At 47.3% G+C, this 19299-nt stretch overlaps 2 protein-coding genes across 2 annotated transcripts in view; both read right to left on the minus strand.

The window, feature by feature from the left end:
* LOC141073928 (uncharacterized) overlaps positions 1–19299 on the minus strand; it is a 53309-nt gene that overhangs the window by 5421 nt on the left and 28589 nt on the right. The window lies entirely within an intron of this gene.
* On the minus strand, positions 1023–16602 carry LOC141073927 (uncharacterized). The gene is made up of 5 exons (XM_073561460.1): positions 16409–16602; positions 1764–1913; positions 1455–1634; positions 1249–1372; positions 1023–1165 (listed from the first exon to the last, which is right to left on the minus strand). The coding sequence occupies exons 1-5, from the start codon at positions 16457–16459 to the stop codon at positions 1023–1025; spliced, it is 648 nt and encodes a 215-aa protein (XP_073417561.1). The 5' UTR covers positions 16460–16602.

The raw sequence follows: 19299 nt of genomic DNA on the forward strand, positions 1-19299 counted from the left end.
GTATTTTCTGTCATATTGACCCCCCAAACTCACTTCAAATGTGAGGTGGTCCCTAAAAAATGGTTTTGTAAATTTTGTTGTAAAAATCAGAAATCGCTGGTCAACCTTTAACCCTTATAACTTCCTAACCAAAAAAATTGCTATAGTTGATATAGAGGCTACTGTGCAGGCGCCGCCATCATCGGTGACATTGTGCTGGATGTAATTTTTTTCTAAGCCTCACAATAGTCACAATATTATAGGCATTATCACCAATAATATCAATGCTATTATATGCATTATGTAATAATGGGGGCAGGTCAGTGAGGGGTCAGCGACCTGTCATAAGCCAATACAGATGAATATGTAATCAGCGCACCACATAAAGCCCCGCCCACAGCCCCGCCCTAGAGCACGAGAATCTCATTGACTGAAAACTACAAATACAGATTACACAACAGTAAACCAGAGTTACCCTCATTTATGGTGGACCATTGGAGCTACTATGGATCCTGAGCAGAAGATTAGAGAAAACAATATTGCTCCCCATTTCAGGAGAGATTGTGCAGTAATCTGAATTCCTTAGGATCAGAAACAATGTAATTGGTTTTAAGTTCTATAGAAAAGGGCTTTCACTGCCCAACGTCATTTGAACAGTTTTGGGTGGAGGAGAATGTTGTGGTCTAGAGGCAAAATGGTGATCATGGTAATGCGGCCGGACTACACCACCGATAAAGCAGCCACAGCCGGTGACTGAGAGGAATCTGTGACTTCTCTGCATTCAGTGGTTACTACTCACCTGGGTAGTCATATGTGGGAATCTCCTCTTTACACCGCTCATCATCTCTCACATCTGTCTCTGTAGTATTAATATGGGTCAGATCTTCACCCTGAAACAAATATTGTAAAAGTCACAGACAGATGGAGAAGTCCCATCTATGATCAGCTCTAATCCTGCCATCTCCACCGTTCTCATTACACAAGTATAAAACAGATAATACTGGGGGATAAAACAAGACTGAGCACAAGACCTTCACAGCCGTCTACACATCATAGGGGAGATCTCCTGACACCTTCTCTCCATCTACCTGATGATCCTGAGGAGCACTGGGATCTTCTTGGTTACAGTCCTGTGGAGGAAGAGGACGGGGACATCTCTCTGGTGTTGTCCTCTTACTGGATAGATCTGGAGGAAACACATACAGGGACTGAATTCATTCTCTACATACAGATAATTATAGGCCGTGTGTATTTAGTCCTGTCTATTACCTGGAGATGTGAGGGGCTGGGGAACCTCCATTATGACGTTCTTGTACAGATCTCTGTGTCCTTCTAAATACTCCCACTCCTCCATAGAGAAATAGACAGCGACATCCTGACACCTTATAGGAACCTGACACATACAATGATACCGTCATCCCCCGATCCCTTCATAGTGTTACTGTATAATGTCCCAGCATTCCCAGCAGTGTCACCTCTCCAGTCAGCAGCTCAATCATCTTGTAGATGAGTTCTAGTATCTTCTGGTCATTGATGTCCTCATGGATCAGGGGGTGAGGTGGAGGCACCGTGATTGGGCTCAAGGGTCTTCCCCATCCCTCAGACACAGGGTCCTGACAGTGATCACTAGAGGTCTTCTTCACCACTGTGTAATCCTGGTTATGGAGAGACACATTAATAAATCTCACTTCAGACATTTCCAGAGTCCTCACCTCTCCAGTTCTGTCCATCTGTTATTCCCATAGATAAGAATGATGTAATGTGACGTCATCAGAATCTCTCACCTCTCCAGTGAGATGGAAGAGGATCTCTAGGGCGAGGTGTAACATCCTCTCCACCATCTTGTCTCTGTCTATATCCATCCTTGATGGGGAAATCAGGAAAATTCTCTTCTGTAGAAGATCTTCACTGAGAGGATCCGATATTGTAGAGACCTGAATGAGAAGATGATCCGATGTAACATCATAAGAATCCTGTGTAATAATACAATTACTGGAGATAATAAGGGAAACATATGAGGAGATTTATTATCTTACAGGGTTTAGTTTTCTCCCCTGACATCTACTAATAAAACCTATATATTTAGGCCACAGACAACAAGCAGCTTCCTCCTCGGAGTTGGCAGCTGAACACGTTCCTCATAGACTCATCTTCCATAACGCTAATTCTCGTCTCATTACCGACACTGGAATCGGCATTAGCAATACTGCAGGAGATATTCATTACACGCGACATGAGAAATAACTCCTTCATGATGAGGACGAAATCTTCATCTTCTACTGCGGCTCTAGAGACAGATTTGGCCAGAGTCGGTCACTGCCTCCATCCCCACCGGCCGTCTATATGAAGGTTTCCCGTCTTCCCCGCACTGGAATCTTCTCTCCCGTTAGATCTCAGCTCTGAGTCACACACAGAAGTTTGAGGCTTTTCTGGAAGAACAGGACAGGAGAGATCTGAGGCCGATGTCTCCATGTACAGGGTTTCCCCTCGGGATAAGAGGCTTTTCTATCCCTTTCCCCAATTAGAGGGGACACCTGTGGATATCGGGGTCTTTACCGGCTGCAGTCCTGGGGGGATTTACTACCGGACTCAAGTTAGTCTGCAGTTAGCTATTAGTTATTAGTTAGCTATTCGATTTTCATGTATGATGAATTATTCATAGAGTGGAAGGGTAAAATTTTGTTCAGGACTGTGAGATGTTTATTTTGACTACTTGTGGCCCTGGGTTATTCACGTAAATCACTTATTTATGTCGCACAACCTACTCAATCGTACATAAGTTCAATTTGAAAAGAGGTACCCTGGACCACTAGTACTCAAAATGACCAGCTCAATGTCCTGAATAATGTTTGCCAAAAAAATGATCAACTCTATGTGTAGTTCAGAAGTTATTCACGTAAATCGCTAATGTCGCGAATAAACAAACGTACTCAATCGTACATAAGTTCAATTTGAAAAGAGGTACCCTGGACCACTAGTACTCAAAATGACCAGCTCAATGTCCTGAATAATATTTGCCAAAAAACTGATCATCTCTATGTGTAGTTCGGAAGTTATTCACGTAAATCGCTTATGTCGCGAATAATCAAACGCACTCAATCTAACCAATTTTGCCCAAAAAATTCACAACTCTATGTGTAGTTGAAGAATTATACAAAATATGCTAACTCCACATGTGAAACATTTTATAGGTACCTCACTGTTTGCTATCACAACTTACTTGAAGTTTCCATAAGAGCATAACCCACTAATCTATGTTTAATTCAAGAGTTGTTGAACAGATGCTAAGTTTGTGTGTGAAATTACAAGTAATAAAGTTTTATGTCATCAAATTATTTATATGTAATTGTAACGTCATTATTAACCTTTTTTTTAACTTTACATAGTGGTTCTTGTGTAGACACGGAGGTCAGTGGGTGCTCTCGTCCGCTTGCCCAGCCGCCTTTACAAAGACAGCATGGACCATGACTCATCCCAACTGAACGCCCGACCTCCTTAACAGTGGGTGGCACACTACTCAGACAACACAGGGTGAGTGAATCACAATATTAGGACTTTCTTGGATCCCCAAACAATTAATGGCATATATCACACAACCAGCAAAACACAAAATGTAACAGCAAACAGTTTATCACCCTTCCACTGGCTCACCAGGGATTATAATATCCATTCCTCAGAGCTTCCAGGGCTACTTACTCCAAGCCAGCAGCACCCCGCTTTCGGTGTGCACCCACCGAGAAGGAATAATGCCAGATTTAGGAAACTGACTGACTACCGCAAATTCTGTAGTCAGGTGACTGGATTGTCCCAAGCTGGATACCATCCTTATGTAGTCTTTGATATCTCAGCCGAATCCTTGCATTCGATGCTGAAGTCCATGTAGTCTTATAATCCATGTGGGGTTATGGCCTGCCAATCAGATCCGCAGATCCAAAATTGGTACCATGCAACAAGAGAGACTTGGTCACTGGACAGTCCTCCTTCTATACCCCTGAGCTCTCAATTCAGACCCTTGAGGCTTCATGATTGGTGGAATAAGAGTGTGCTAGATTGGCTAGATTCCAAGCCACATACATAATATCCATAGTAGTAGAGTTGAGCGAAACGGGTCGAAAAATTTCAAAAGTCGCCGACTTTTGGTAAAGTCGGGTTTCATGAAACGAAACCCAACCCTAGGGTGAGGTCGGCCACGAGCTCGGCGACTTTAGCGCCACAGTCGCGTTTCAAAAGTTTGTTTTCCGCCCTTTTTCAGCCAATCAGGATCCACGGACACTGTGGGCAACGTGATGACATAGGCAGGGGTCACCACCATCTTTGAGAAGGGCATGCAAGTGATTGGCTTGCTTTGGGGGGCGTCACAGGGGGTATAAAAGGGAGTGCACGCCGACCGCCATGTTACTCATGCTGATCTCAGAATAGGGAGAGCTGCTGCTGCTGCTGATTCTGTAGGGAGAGTGTTAGGCAGGGAAGAAGACACCAAAAACTGCTTCTGCTGCTAGCGATTTTGCCTGTACAACACACCAGTCACTGTGTGTGCAGTGCAAGTGGAGGCTATATTGTGGTGTATCAGTGGTGTTGGTTGTTAGGCTGCCTTATAAGGCTTCCTGACATTCCTGCATTGCTGTTTACCCACTGCTCTGCAAACTGCTTTTTTAAAACCAATCCAAATTTTTTTTTCTTGTCCTGGTGAGGTACTGAGCGTGCATTTTTTCACACCATACAGCGGTGTACGCTCCTCACACAGTACCGTGTAAAGGCTGTCATCACGGCCACAGTGAAGCTATCTGTGTGTGACTCTGTAAGAATAAGTCGAGGACATGTTCCGTTCTTACAGACCTCAACCTTCTAGTTTTGTCTGGTTTTCAAACAGTTAAGTATATTTGCTGTTTGATCACATTCAAAACTATAAAGAGACAGCGTGTTTCAGTCCGTATACTTAAAAAACACGGAGCTTGACAATTTTACGGACACCGGACAGCGGTGTACGTGCACGCTCCTCTCAGTACCGTGTAACGGCTGTTATCACGGCCACAGTGAAGCTATCTGTGTGTGACTCTGTAAGAATAAGTCGAGGACATGTTCCATTCTTACAGACCTCCACCTTCTAGTTTTGTCTGGTTTTCAAACAGTTAAAGTATATTTGCTGTTTGATCACATTCAAAACTATAGAGAGACAGCGTGTGTCAGTCCGTATACTTAAAAAACACGGAGCTTGACAATTTTTCGGACACCGGACAGCGGTGTATGTGCACGCTCCTCTCTCAGTAAAGTGTAACGGCTGTTATCACGGCCACAGTGAAGCTGTGTGACTCTGTAAGAATAAGTCGAGGACATGTTCCGTTCTTACAGACCTACACTCTAGGGAGATTCCTATTCTGCCCAATTCAATATACACCTTGTAGTTTGTCATACACTAGCCAATTTCTGCCTGTGACATAGCGGTGTGATATTCACTGGGCCTCACACAATCCAACAGTGTCCACAAGTGTGTTCAGAAATTCTACATCTCCCCTGTCCTATAGTGACATTTTTCACACCTGCGACATTGAGCCTGTGACATAGCGGTGTGATATTCACTGGGCCTCACACAATCCAACAGTGTCCACAAGTGTGTTCAGAAATTCTACATCTCCCCTGTCCTATAGTGACATTTTTCACACCTGTGACATTGAGCCTGTGACATAGCAGTGTGATATTCAGTGGGCCTCACACAATCCAACAGTGTCCACAAGTGTGTTCAGAAATTCTACATCTTCCCTATCCTATATACACCTTGTACTATGTTTTACATTACTATATAGTTTGTGGGATTTTGTGTACATTTTTACCAAAAATGAGGAAGGCTGGTGGAAGAGGCCGTGGAATTGGGCGGGGGGTTGCCAGCTGGTAATGATGGTGTTGGTGGTTGATCTGATGGTAGTGGCAAAAGCAAAATAGGACGAATGCAGGAGGTGTTGAACCTGCGTCATCGTCTGGCTCCACAAGGCCTCGAAGGCTTAGTTTTCTAGGAGTTGGCAAACCGCTTTTAAAGCCAGAGCTTCAGGAAAAAGTTTTGGCTTACGTTGCTGACTCATCCTCCAGCTCTATCGCCTCCTCTTCTAAAGTTGTAAAAAATAAAAGCACTGAGTCGTCATTGGAGGCTCATGTTCATGAACCACACCTTTCCTTGTGTCCTTCACCCCAACCAAGATTGAAGGATGACGCAGGCCATACAACTGATTACTCCATGGAGCTGTTTTCACATACCATGCCTGGGTTATCAAGTGAAATGGTGAATTACCCAGGCCAAGATGAATCTGACATGGAGTGCACTGATGCACAGCCACTGATGGATGATTCTGCTGGTACATTCACTCAGAGCACTACATTGTCCTCGCAGTGTAATGAGCCAGATTCTGACCCTGATGAGACTCAGGTGCCCCTTCCCGCATACTATACCACCATACACGGTGACAAAGAGGAAGGTGCACATGACATTGAAGAGGAGGTGATGGATGACCCAGTTGTTGACCCAGATTGGCATGCATTGGGGGATGAGGGTGCTGCTTCCAATAGCTCAGATGAGCAGGAGGAGCATCCACAGCAGACATCGACATCGCAACAGCTATTATCTGGCAGGCCCGGAGCACTCCAAAGACAGGTTCCAAAAATCAAAAGAGTTGCTGGACAGCTTGTCCAGACGGTCAAAATAGCACAGCGTGCTAGGCCGCAAAATGTCTTCCAAAGTAGGAAGAGTGCAGTGTGGCACTTTTTTGAACAAAATCCTCATGATCAGGCCAAGGTTATCTGTAAGAAGTGCGCAAAGACCTTTAGCTGAGGGAAAAATCTGAAAAATTTGAATACCAGTTGCATGCTTAGACATTTAACCAGCATGCACTTGCAAGCGTGGACACAACACCAAACCTCAAGTACCACATGTGCAACTGATCACAAAGAAGGTAGTCAGCAACGCTACATTGTTTCCTCCACTGTAAGCCCACTGGTTAGCACAGCAGCAAATGTTGAGGTGTCGTTGCAAGGCCAAAGCAGTCAGGGAATCCCACTGTAATATCAATGAAAGACTGAATCTAGGCCATCAGAAACAACACCAACTCCATCACCATCATCAACCCTCTCTCAGTCCGCCCTGTCCACCGCTACTTCCACCATATGCAGCTCTCAAGTCCAGCTCACCCTCCCAGAGACTATGAGTAGGTCAAGAAAGTACTCAGTCTCTCATCCGCGTACACTGGGTTTGAACGCCCACATTGCCAAACTAATCTCGTTAGAGATGATGCCCTATCGGTTGGTGGAAAGCGCAGCTTTTCGCGAACTCATGGCCTATGCAGTACCACGCTATGACCTACCCAGTCGCCACTTCTTCTCTCGCAAAGCCATCCCAGCCCTCCACCATCATGTGAAAGACCGCATTGTCCATGCACTCAAGCAGTCAGTGAGTGGAAAGGTGCACCTCACAACAGATGCATGGTCCAGTCGGCATGGCCAGGGCCGTTACGTGTCCATCACTGCGCACTGGGTTAATGTGGTGGATGCAGGGTCCACAGGGGACAGCGGTGGTGGGACAGTGCTGCCTAGCCCACGGTATAGGAAACAGTTGGCTGTAGGCGTTCGACCCTCCTCCCCCTCCTCCTGAAGCGAAAGCTCATCCACAGAGCGCAGTCGTACGAGCACTCCATCTGCAGCTGCCACTGTTGCACACAAGGTGTCCCCCTATCGAGCAGCTAGTGGAAAGCGTCAGCAGGCTTTGTTGCAGATGATGTGTTTGGGCGACAGACACACTGCGGAGGTGCTGGCCGAGTACTTTCAGCGACAAACTGAGTCATGGCTGGGCAGTGTACATCTTGAGGCAGGCAAGGTAGTTAGTGATAACGGCCGTAATTTTTTGTGGCAGCCATAGCCCTTTCAAAACTCAGCCACATACCTTGCTTGGCTCACACCTTGAACCTGGTGGTGCAGTGCTTCCTCAACAATTATCCGGAGTTAACAGCCCTGCTCCAGAACGTACGAAGACTGTGCGCGCACATCCGCCGGTCGCCTGTACACTCCATTCGTATGCAAAAGCTGCAGCGATTGCTCCACCTTCCCAACCACCGCCTCATTATTGACATTGCAACAAGGTGGAACTCCACCCTGCACATGGTTGAGCGGCTGTGCGAACAGAGGCAGGCCATAATGCATTTGTGGGAGGATACACGGCCAGGCACTTTGAGAGCAGACATGGAGTTGACAGGTGTGCAGTGGTCGAAGCTGAAAGACCTCTGTAAAGTCCTTCAGTGTTTTGAGGAATGCACACGGCTGGTAAGCGCAGACGACGCCATCCTAAGAATGAGCATCCCACTTATGCGTCTGCTCATGCAAACTTTGACGCACCTTAAGGAGCAGGCGTCTGCAGCCAATGTTGACGAGGAGGAGGGAATCCTTGATGACATTCAGCCATTGTCTGCTCAGGGACCTCTCCTGGACCAGGTGGAGGAAGAAGAGGAGGAGAAGGGTGATGATTGGGATGATTACTTAGAGGAGGAGGATGCATCTCGTGGGGCAAGTGAAAATGTTGGCGTGGCAAGGTCTGGTACAGGGTTTGTGCGTAACTGGAGGGATGTGGATTTGCCAGAAAGTGCTCCTCCAACCAGCACTCGCAGTGCATCATTGACACCGGGAACATTGGCCCACATGTAAGATTATGCCTTGCAGATCCTAAAAAGGGACCCCCGCATTGCCAAAATGATGAGCGATGACGACTACTGGTTTGCCAGCATCCTGGATCCATGCTATAAAGGCAAATTACAAAACATCATGCCACACGAGAACCTTGACCTAATATTGGCTAATAAACAAGCAACTCTGGTAAACCGGTTGGTTGAGGCATTCCCAGCACACAGCAGCGGTGATGGTTCTCACACGAGCCGTACGGGCCGGGGGCAGCTTGGCAGAGGTGTTCGTGGTGCACACAGCAGAAGTGGCGTTGGAGACAGGGGTTTCATGACAATGTTGTGGACTGATTTTTCAAGTACCGCTCACACAACTGGTAATACTGCATCGATGGAAAGTGACAGGAGACAGCAGTTGTCAACTATGGTTACAAACTACTTTTCCTCCCATATCGATGTTCTCCCGCACAGGTCATTCCCCTTTGACTATTGGGCCGCTAAACTGGACACCTGGCCTGAATTGGCACAATATGCCTTACAGGAGCTCGCTTGCCCAGCTGCAAGTGTGCTATCGGAAAGAGTCTTCAGTGCAGCTGGATCAATCCTGACAGAAAAGAGGACCCGTCTGTCAACCCAAAATGTGGATGATCTAACCTTCATTAAAATGAACCATGCATGGGTTTCCAAGGATTTTGTCCCACCTTCCCTTGATGACACATAGGTTGCCAGAAAAATGGCTTGCTTTGGTCCTCCTCCTATTCCGCAAACTTGACCTATTTCGCCTTTTGCAGCAGCTGAATGTCCCACATCAACATATGCCACTTTGTAAACCGCCCTAACTGGGCTGCCCCCTCCCCCATGGCCGGGATCACCACCTAGCGCACGAAACCGTGCAAGTGCCGTTGCCCTGGACAGTGGGTAGGCCGACTCTTGGGAGCGGGCACTGGCACAGGGTCCCTCATAGTGCAATCAAGTGTCTCTGACGGTGGTGGTGCACACCCGCCGTCAGACACACCGCCGTACTATGAGGGGCCCAGTGCCAGTACCGACGCCCACGAGTGTGCCCCCCTTGCTTGGGCAGGGCCCCAGCATTTGCAATGTTTACCTCTCCCTGCTCCTCCGCTGTGTAGTCTGGGCTGTCAAATCCTTCACTGGGAGTGCCACTACAAATTGACTGAACTGAAAGATGATGGTTAAGATGTAGCTATGCCCTGTCCTGCTGGCCGGGCTCTAGCTCCAGATGATCAATGGCTTCCATTTCTTATGGATGTCGACTGACAATGACATGCAGTGGTGGTTTATCATCAGCTTTCACAGTTTTCCTACTCACAAACGTGTGACATTCCGGCGCACATTTTATAATGTGGCCTCTCATGCCAATCAAATAGAATTGCCTACGACCTGTGGCTTCTGTCTTTTGCACTCCAAAGTTACGTGACAGATCATGATAGCCAGTGAGCACCATGTTTACATTGCTCCCTGTGATAAAAATTTGATTGAGATGAGTAACAGTGATGGAATCAAAGGAAGTGCGATACAGCAAGACTTTATTCACAAAAAAATGTTTTCACTGTCTCAACACACAAATTAATTGAGGGTCAGCATCGCCTATGAGAATTGTGACGGAAGTTTTTCCCGTGAATAGTAATTCCTAGATTTCTGCAATCACTAGTCTTTATGTCAGTAATTGTATGCATCTCATTTCCTATTGCGGAGAGGCTGGACTGTATTACTGAGACTGAAATATATCTGAAGATTTAAAAATAACATCCAAAATATATAGTTGTATACGCCTCAAATGCATTTCCTTTTTTCCACTTTTTAGATTGCTGTGTAATCCATACTGAGAACACAGAGATTTTACATGTTTAAACTATGCTATATATACCTGCTATCCAGTGATAAAGTATCCTTTCTCAACTTTGTACAATCTGGTCAAATCCATACTGGGCCTGAGAACATCTGAGTCTGCCTCCTGATCTATAGACATATATTTTTAATGTGTAAACTAGGCTACATATATACATGTTATCCAGTGAAACCGTACCCTTTATCAACTTTCTACAATGTTGTTGAATCCATACTGGGCCTGAGAACGGCTGCCGAGCTGTTAAGCAAGCTACAGCACCTGTGGTTTGGACACGTAATTTTTTCAGGAATGACGGTTAGGCCTAACTCCGGAATTGCGGTTGACCTGAACTTACTGGGAAATCATCGTTCGTTCGCGGGGAATAATCTGAATCCCAGATCCCCATCACTAACGGAGTTCAGCAGGTTATCTGCACCTGTAAGCGACAAAAGCTGGTCCTTTCAGTGTAGCGTGCATGCAGCCCTGGACATGTACGGGAATGCTAGACCTGTTATTGCTCGATCTCACATGCCAGAGCCTCGCTTATCGCTCTAGTAAGCTTGACGCGTACTGCGGGGGCATGCCGGAGTCTCGGTTGTTAACGGAATAAAGCTGAGAAATCGCTAGCACAACTACAAACACACATACCACACCACACACAGAATCGACAAAGCTTTCAAAGTGTGCATCTTTTCTTTAGGTGGCATGGTTGTGGTTTCCCGGGTGGAGTCCAATTAAGCCACAGGCTCTACTCCTGGTGGTGCCCTTTTGGACATTCCTTTAAGGTTCAGCTTTGCAATCATACTGCCCCCTGAAACCATAAACTTTGCCTTCATGGACGCTGTTTGGAGGTTCGTGGGAATACCGCCGCCCGATCAGCAGTCGGCATATGGGTCGCCCTCCCAGGGCTGTGGGATACTCGGTACCGGGCCGGTGTCAGTGGGATGTGTCAAAGCAGCGGTGACCCGGACGGTGGCCCTGGGCGCCCATGTATATGGCGTGGTATAATGGTAAGGAGTTTATATAGATAGTTTGATGCCACCTGTGTTCGGCAACATAGATGTTAGGCCGACGCTGCATGCAGATCCTCTGGGACCGATGGTGTTGTGCAGCAAAGATGGTGAAGCTCCCCACAGGTGGAGCTGGAGTCCCAGGGAAGTGTAGATGTAGTGATGGGGGAAAGGCACAGGCGGTGTAGGTGCTGGTGCCCAGATGTAGTGGTGCTGGAATAACTGTAGGACACCAGAGCGTGCAGTTCCAAAGCTTTACTCACAGTCTGCAGGTTACACAGATGCCTGCCTCCGTGCTGTGTCCTCCGGGTCAGGACCTCAGCCAACCTCCGGGACCAAAATGGAAAGCTCCCTTCCAACACTCCGCCAACATGTACCTTCCTGAACGTCTCCTTTCTAGCGCTTGTAGGGGAAGCACTCACAGGACCGTGGTTCACTGAAGCGCCTCCTGTCTAACAGATGTTCCTCAGACTTTACTTGTATGGCAGACAGCTGTAGCCTTTTGCTTCTGGCTCCCACACGTCGATGCTGGGGCCTCCGAGCCTTAGTTGGCTACAGAGCATTTATAACTGCTACTTCCCCCGGTTTCTGCTGCAGGAACGTCAGTGTCCCTACAAACTCGGAGACCGGAATCGGGACCATGCGCTCCAGCTAGGAGTGATCCTTAACTCTGCTCATCCTCCAGCTCCCCTTCTCACGTCCACACACTTCCCCTTCCCTGCACAGAGTGCCCTAACTTACCTCCTCCCGACCACAGAGAGCAGCTCCTCAGCAGTCAGGTTCAGAGGTCTCCCTGCTTGCCTGGAGTGGGAAATGTGTTGTGTGTTGGTTTCACTGCTAGAGAGATCCTTAGTTGCTCCCAAGCTTGACAACACACTCCCTAGGAGGAAGGTAATGCCACAGTGGCGACCGTACTCTTGGGGACGCCACAAGTGCACTGAGGCCCAGCCACTGCTGGATGACGCTGCTGGTACATTGACCCAGACCACTACATTCCCCTCGCACTCTACACTGCCAGAATCTGACCCAGAGGAAACTCAGGTTCCCCTTCCCACATACTATACCACCTTACACGGTGACAAAGAGGAAGGTGCAGATGAAAGTGCAGGTTCCTTGAGCAGGTGGGGGCGGCATACTCATGGGCGATGGCACTGGCACAGGGCACCACATAGTACGCAAAAGTGTCTCTGCCGGTGGGAGGGCCTAAACAGCCAAGTGCAGTGAGATGGAAGATGGGGACGACAAGGAGTTCAGAGTAGTGCAGGGATTCCCTAGCAAGGAGACTTATGTAATTGTTTTCAATGTTGGGACAGCAATTTTTGGGGAGCACTATACTCTGGTGAATGATATATGGGGCCCACCATACACTGGAGCATTCCAAAGGTGGACATCAGACACTGGAGCAGCATTTACAGGGCCCGTTATACACTAGAGCAGTAGAAATGGGGCCCATTATATATGGAGCATTATTTGGGCCCATAAGACAGTGGAGCTTCATCCATTGGGACCAACATATACTATAGCATTATGTGGAGCTCATCATATACGGTTTGAAACATTATATGGGATCAATGATTCCATATGGAGAAATATATGGGCCTCATTACTCTGTATAGCGCACTAAGCGCTGGCCATAATACTGTATGGAGTTATATACTGTCCGTTTTTGGAGGTATTGGAGAATTTAAAATGGATATCAGTCATGAGATGTAAGAAGTGAAGTATTTTTCATTGTACTATACCGCTATTTCTCTGCCGTATCGGAGCATCATGAGTTGTGGTATGTGTTAAAGGGGAAAACCTGGAGCCAGCCCTCCCCCCCCACAACTGTAGCCAAATAACCCCCATTTTTCAGTGCGTAACTAGTATTATGAAGTAAATTAAGGTTGACAAGCTTCAGTAACAAGAATTTATGCTTTTGGCATTCAAATGGGCACTGTTGGTGTGTTTCCTGTCCTCCTCTCACTGCCGACTTTAATTCCCCATTGACTTACATTGGGTTTTGTGTTTCGGTCGGACCCCCAACTTTTCCCTATAGTCGGCCGATTTTGCTCGACCCGACTTTTGAAAAAGTCGGGTTTCATGAAACGAAGCTCGACCCTAAAAAACCAAAAGTCGCTCAACTCTACATAGTAGTAATGGTGTCTAACAGAGATGAGGAAGAGTCAGCTAATCTAATTTGCATAGAATGGAGCAATACAATGAAAGGTTAGCATAATTGATTTGTCTGAGTCTGTGACCTTCCCTGGCAAAGGTAATTACGTGAGTCAACAGTAACTGTAAACCTAGACTCCTTAAGGTACTGTCACACTTAGCGATGTACCAGCGATCCCGACCAGCGATATGACGCAGTCAGGATCGCTGGTACATCGCTAAGTGGTCGCTAGTGAGCTGCCACACAGGCAGATCTCACTAGCGACATCGCTGGGGACGGGGGTCGCTACTTACCTGTCACACCAGGCGATCCTGCGTCCTCCCGCCCGGCTCCACGCGTCACTCGTCTTCACAGCAGGAAGCGCCGCAGGAAGCTGACGACGAGAAACAGTCCTGAACGTTCTCGCGCGATCAGCGATAACCAGCGGGGGAGCCGGTCGTAGGTAAGTATCACACACAGAGATATCGCTAGCAATACTGCGATTTACGTGAATAACTTCTGAACTACACATAGAGTTGATCATTTTTTTGGCAAACATTATTCAGGACATTGAGCTGGTCATTTTGAGTACTAGTGGTCCAGGGTACCTCTTTTCAAATTGATCTTATGTACGATTGAGTGCGTTTGATTATTCACGACATTAGCGATTTACGTGAATAACTTCTGAACTACACATAGAGTTGATCATTTTTTTGCCAAACATTATTCAGGACATTGAGCTGGTCATTTTGAGTACTAGTGGTCCAGGGTACCTCTTTTCAAATTGAACTTATGTACGATTGAGTGCGTTTGATTATTCACGACATTAGCGATTTACGTGAATAACTTCTGAACTACACATAGAGTTGATCATTTTTTGCCAAACATTATTCAGGACATTGAGCTGGTCATTTTGAGTACTAGTGGTCCAGGGTACCTCTTTTCAAATTGAACTTATGTACGATTGAGTGCGTTTGATTATTCGCGACATTAGCGATTTACGTGAATAACTTCTGAACTACACATAGAGTTGATCATTTTTTTGGCAAACATTATTCAGGACATTGAGCAGGTCATTTTGAGTACTAGTGGTCCAGGGTACCTCTTTTCAAATTGAACTTATGTGCGATTGAGTGCGTTTGATTATTCACGACTAGTGTTGAGCTTTCCGATACCGCAAGTATCGGGTATCGGCCGATATTTGCCGTATCGGAAATCCGATACCGAGTACCGATACTTTTTTCGTATCGGATACCGGAATCGGAATTCCAAAATGCAATGAGCCAAAAGTGGCTCTGATTGGCTGCCAAAATGACGTCATCATGATGCGCTGTCTGTGCGCATCATGATGCGCCGTCAGTTCGGGCCTTCGGGGGGGCTGTGCCGACTGTCCGGGGGTCTGTGCAGGCCTGCCGGTGGTCTGTGCAGGCTCCGGGGGTCTGTGCCGGCCTGCCGGGGGAGCTGTGCCGGCCTGCCGGTGGTCTGTGCAGGCTCTGGGGGTCTGTGCCGGCCTGCCGGTGGGCTGTGCAGGCTCCGGGGGTCTGTGCCGGCCTGCCGGGGAGCTGTGCCGGCCTGCCGATGGTCTGTGCAGGCTCCGGTGGTCTGTGCCGGCCTGCCGGGGAGCTGTGCAGGCTCCGGTGGTCTGTGCAGGCTCCGGGGGTCTGTGCAGGCATCGTCCGATGGGACTACAAGTCCCATCGGGCGATGCCTGCTACCATGACAGTGATTGACACATTAGCCAATGATGGGACAGTAGTAGTCCCATCATCCGGCTAATGTGTTGAATGTAAAAAAAAAAAAAAAAAATTTACATGCTACATACATGCTACATACATACTACATGCAACATGCATACTACATACATGCTACATACTACATGCATGCTACATACTACATATATACTACATGCATGCAACATACAACATATATACTACATGCATACTACATGCATGCAACATATATACTACATGCATGCAACATGCATACTACATATATACTGCATATATACTACATGCATGCAACATACATATATACTACATACAATACATACATATAGACATACAGTACATATAACGGAGAGTACATACTCTCCGTCACTTGTCACTTTGATCCCCGAAGCCATTGTCCCCTTGAGGAATAAATATCAAAATAAAAAAACACCAATATACTTACCCCGATCCGCAGAAGTCCACGAGGGTCCCACGTCCATCTTGCGTGGAGAACAGCAGCATCAGCTGATGCTACCGTTCTCTACCAGCTCCAGGAATACAATGACGGAAGGTAGGTATCCTTCCGCACTGTATTCCTCCACCACTGTAAAAAAAAGACCACCGGAGCCTGCACAGACCACCGGCAGGCCTGCACAGACCACCGGAGCCTGCACAGACCCCCCCGGCAGGCCTGCACAGCCCCCCGAAAGGCCCGTACAGACCCCAGAGAGGCTGTACAAGGCAAAAATAGGGTTTTTCTTATTCCGATACCGGAAGTCCCATAGACTTGAATGGGACTTCCGGTATCGGAATCGGCGATACCCGATATTTTTTTTAGATCGGCCGATACCATCCGATATGATACTTTTAAGTATCGGACGGTATCGCTCAACACTATTCACGACATTAGCGATTTACGTGAATAACTTCTGAACTACACATAGAGTTGATCATTTTTTTGGCAAACATTATTCAGGTCATTGAGCTGGTCATTTTGAGTACATGAATAATTCATCATACTTCATCATACATGAAAATCGAATAGCTAACTAATAACTAATAGCTAACTGCAGACTAACTTGATTCCGGTGATTTACTCGGTAACGTGGACGTTGGACAAACGTCACCATCAATTCCCATCAGAGTGAAGGAACATCGCTCCTCTATTCAGCTCTATGGATCCAGGATGAAATCCACTGCGGCCCCTGCAAGAAAAGAGCGAAGTCTGGTGAGACCCCCGAGGCCGGAGATTTCTACAGCTGCTCTGTGCACACAGGACCTGTGATGAGGTCACAGGAGGGGAGGAGTCAGGGGTCACATGATCAGGGGCCTCAGTGTGTGCAGGACTCTGCTGTGCTGGTTGTCATGGTGCTGGATGAGGGGAAGTTTACAGGGTTCACAGAGCGGAGTCGCATTTGTGCCGACCCATCTGTGTACTCTGTATACACCCGTATACCCCAGCTTTGGTCGCAGACCTCTCTGTATATGCTGTATACACCTGTATACCCCCAGCTTCGGTCGCAGACCCCTGTGTACACTGTATACACCCGTATACCCCAGCTTTGGTCACAGACCCCTCTGTGTATGCTGTATACACCCGTATACCCCCAGCTTCGGTCACAGACCCCGCATCTCTCACACTGTAGAACTGACGCCGGACACACACGGTAAAACTGCGGTCGTCGGTCTCTCATCTCTCGCACTTATACTGATAACATAAGATGGAGTCAGACGAACCCTCCTACAAAACGTGAGAACAAAATCATTACTACAGGACTGTGTGAGAAAGGGATTTATTCTACAAGAAACGCTGGGGCCACAAATGAGAGAATCCGGGCCCCGTGGCTGGATACTCCGGGCCCCCAGCGTGTTAGGACCAGACGGGGTCTTTGTCCCTGGAGCTTCTCTACTCGGGATAATGAGACTCTGATCTTGGTCATCCGTATGGATAATGGAATTACTTAAATTACACACAAGGGGGCACCACTGACATATAAAAGGGGATCCAACCAGACCTATACAAGATTGATGCCAATGTACAAAGAAGAGAGAAGATATAGGCCACACACTGGGGATCACCCAACAAAGGATTTAGCAAAAAATATAGCAATCTCTATTTAGACACACAAACCAAGACACCCAATCGTTAAAAACATTAAAATTGGTCACACATGTGACATGAAAATCTAGGCTCAAAATAGAGCCAGACCCTCATGGCTCCACATTCAGTAACTCAATAGAGAACCAAATGTGTATATAGACAGCAGGCCACAATATAAAGGCTATGCATAGAGACTAGTTCACAAGAACGAATGAATGCACATACCATAAATACAAATGGTCACAAAGGAGTTAAACAGCACTAAGACAGCATGTATTGTCCATACAGATAAAGATGATTTGAACCAGGTAGCAGAGAATATAATACGCCTGTAAAAAACGTGCTAACAAGCCCAAAAACACTATCCGGCTTGAGTAGCCCCCTAATACAATGATATTGTAGGACACATAGGCGGCCAATGATTGCATTGTATAACCCCTGTCAGGGCTGAATTCCATCCAGAGCGCAGGTGCCAGCGTACGTACCCCGAAAGTGACTGGCACGGTATAAGATCTAAGACTGTCTGACTGATTGCGCTTACGCAGGATAACCGCTATTCACAGCTCATTCCAGAGACTTAGGCCTTTTTCACACATCAGGTTTTCGCCGTCAGGCGCGATCCGGCGCTTTTGACAAAAACCGGATCCGGCGAAATGCAATACCGGATCCGGTTTCCCCCCCATTGACTTGCATTAGAGCTGGATCGAGCCGGATGGCCATGCGTTTCATCCGATTTTCGCCGGATCCGGCAATGTGACGCGATCCGGCGTCTGGAAAAAACGGCTACTGTAACGTTTTTTGTCTCCGGTGAAAAAGCCGGACACGCCGGATCCGGCGTGTCCGGCTTTTTCATACAATGAAAGCCTAGTGGCGCCGCAATGCGCCTGATCCGGCGACAGCCGGATCCGGTGGCCGGATCCGATTTTTTTGGTCTGAGCATGCTCAGTAGCTCTGCCCACAAGACATATATAAAAGCAAGACAGTGGGACCCACAGCCACACCCAACATGCCACCCAAGACAGCAACCAGGCGCAGGAGAAGGCAGCAGACATCTGCAGCACCATCAGCACCACCCCAAATGGAGCAGCATGCTGAACAACGGGAGGGGAGTCCAGCAGCAGATGAGAGACGGTAATTATCAAATCCCCCATTCCTCCAAACTAGGGCTATGGAATATCAAGATATTCATTGGCCCTTTGTTTCTCTTTATTCAACAGCCGCCCAAGAGATGCAGCAGCAGCAATGGCAGCAGCAGGAACACCACCCACAGGCATGGAGTGTGGGCACCAGGAAGACAGCACATCATCTTCTGGGAGCCCTCCCTCGCATCGTCAGCGTTTGACGGTAAGTTTTTATTTCCAAAATCCATCATCTCTGTAATATATGTCTATTCATTGCCTTTTATTTCAAAACAGGAATCACAAGATGAAGAGGAGCTCCCAGAAGAAGAAGGAAGGGGTGGACAGACACCTGGAGTGGGCTCACAATTGGTAAGTTTTTTGCACCAAACGCAGAAACACAACATCACACTACACACAACACATAGAAAACAATGTTCTGCAGACCACACACAGCAAACAAATGCCTACATCCAAAGACATAACATTTTTTGTTTTCTTCTCTAGTCTTCCCAATCTGGTGCTCGGCCAAGAGGTCCTCGCAGTGCCTCCCAGGGTCGTCGGCGACAGCAACGCGGCGGTCACCAGCGTGTAAGTATAAATATTTTTGCTTTGTTTTTTTTGCACTTTTTATTTAATTTCTTTTGTGGAGGCTAATTATGTTATTTTTGTCTTTTTCTTTAACAGCCTTCACAGCGTGCTCCCGACTCTGACGGTGAGGATGGAGGGATTGATGTGGACCACCTCATCG

The sequence above is a fragment of the Dendrobates tinctorius genome, unplaced genomic scaffold (assembly GCF_039654945.1).
Source record: "Dendrobates tinctorius isolate UK_male_01 unplaced genomic scaffold, ASM3965494v1 ptg000320l, whole genome shotgun sequence".
Classification (NCBI taxonomy): Eukaryota; Metazoa; Chordata; class Amphibia; order Anura; family Dendrobatidae; genus Dendrobates; species Dendrobates tinctorius.

Coding starts and splice junctions, on each gene's coding strand:
- LOC141073927 (XM_073561460.1), bottom strand. CDS start 16,459: ATGGTGACGTTTGTCCAACGTCCACGTTACCGAGTAAATCACCGGAAT. Junction 1,914..16,408: donor GAGTAAATCACCGGAATCAA/GTTAGTCTGCAG, acceptor CTTCTCATTCAG/GTCTCTACAATATCGGATCC. Junction 1,635..1,763: donor TCTTCCATCTCACTGGAGAG/GTGAGAGATTCT, acceptor CTCCATAACCAG/GATTACACAGTGGTGAAGAA.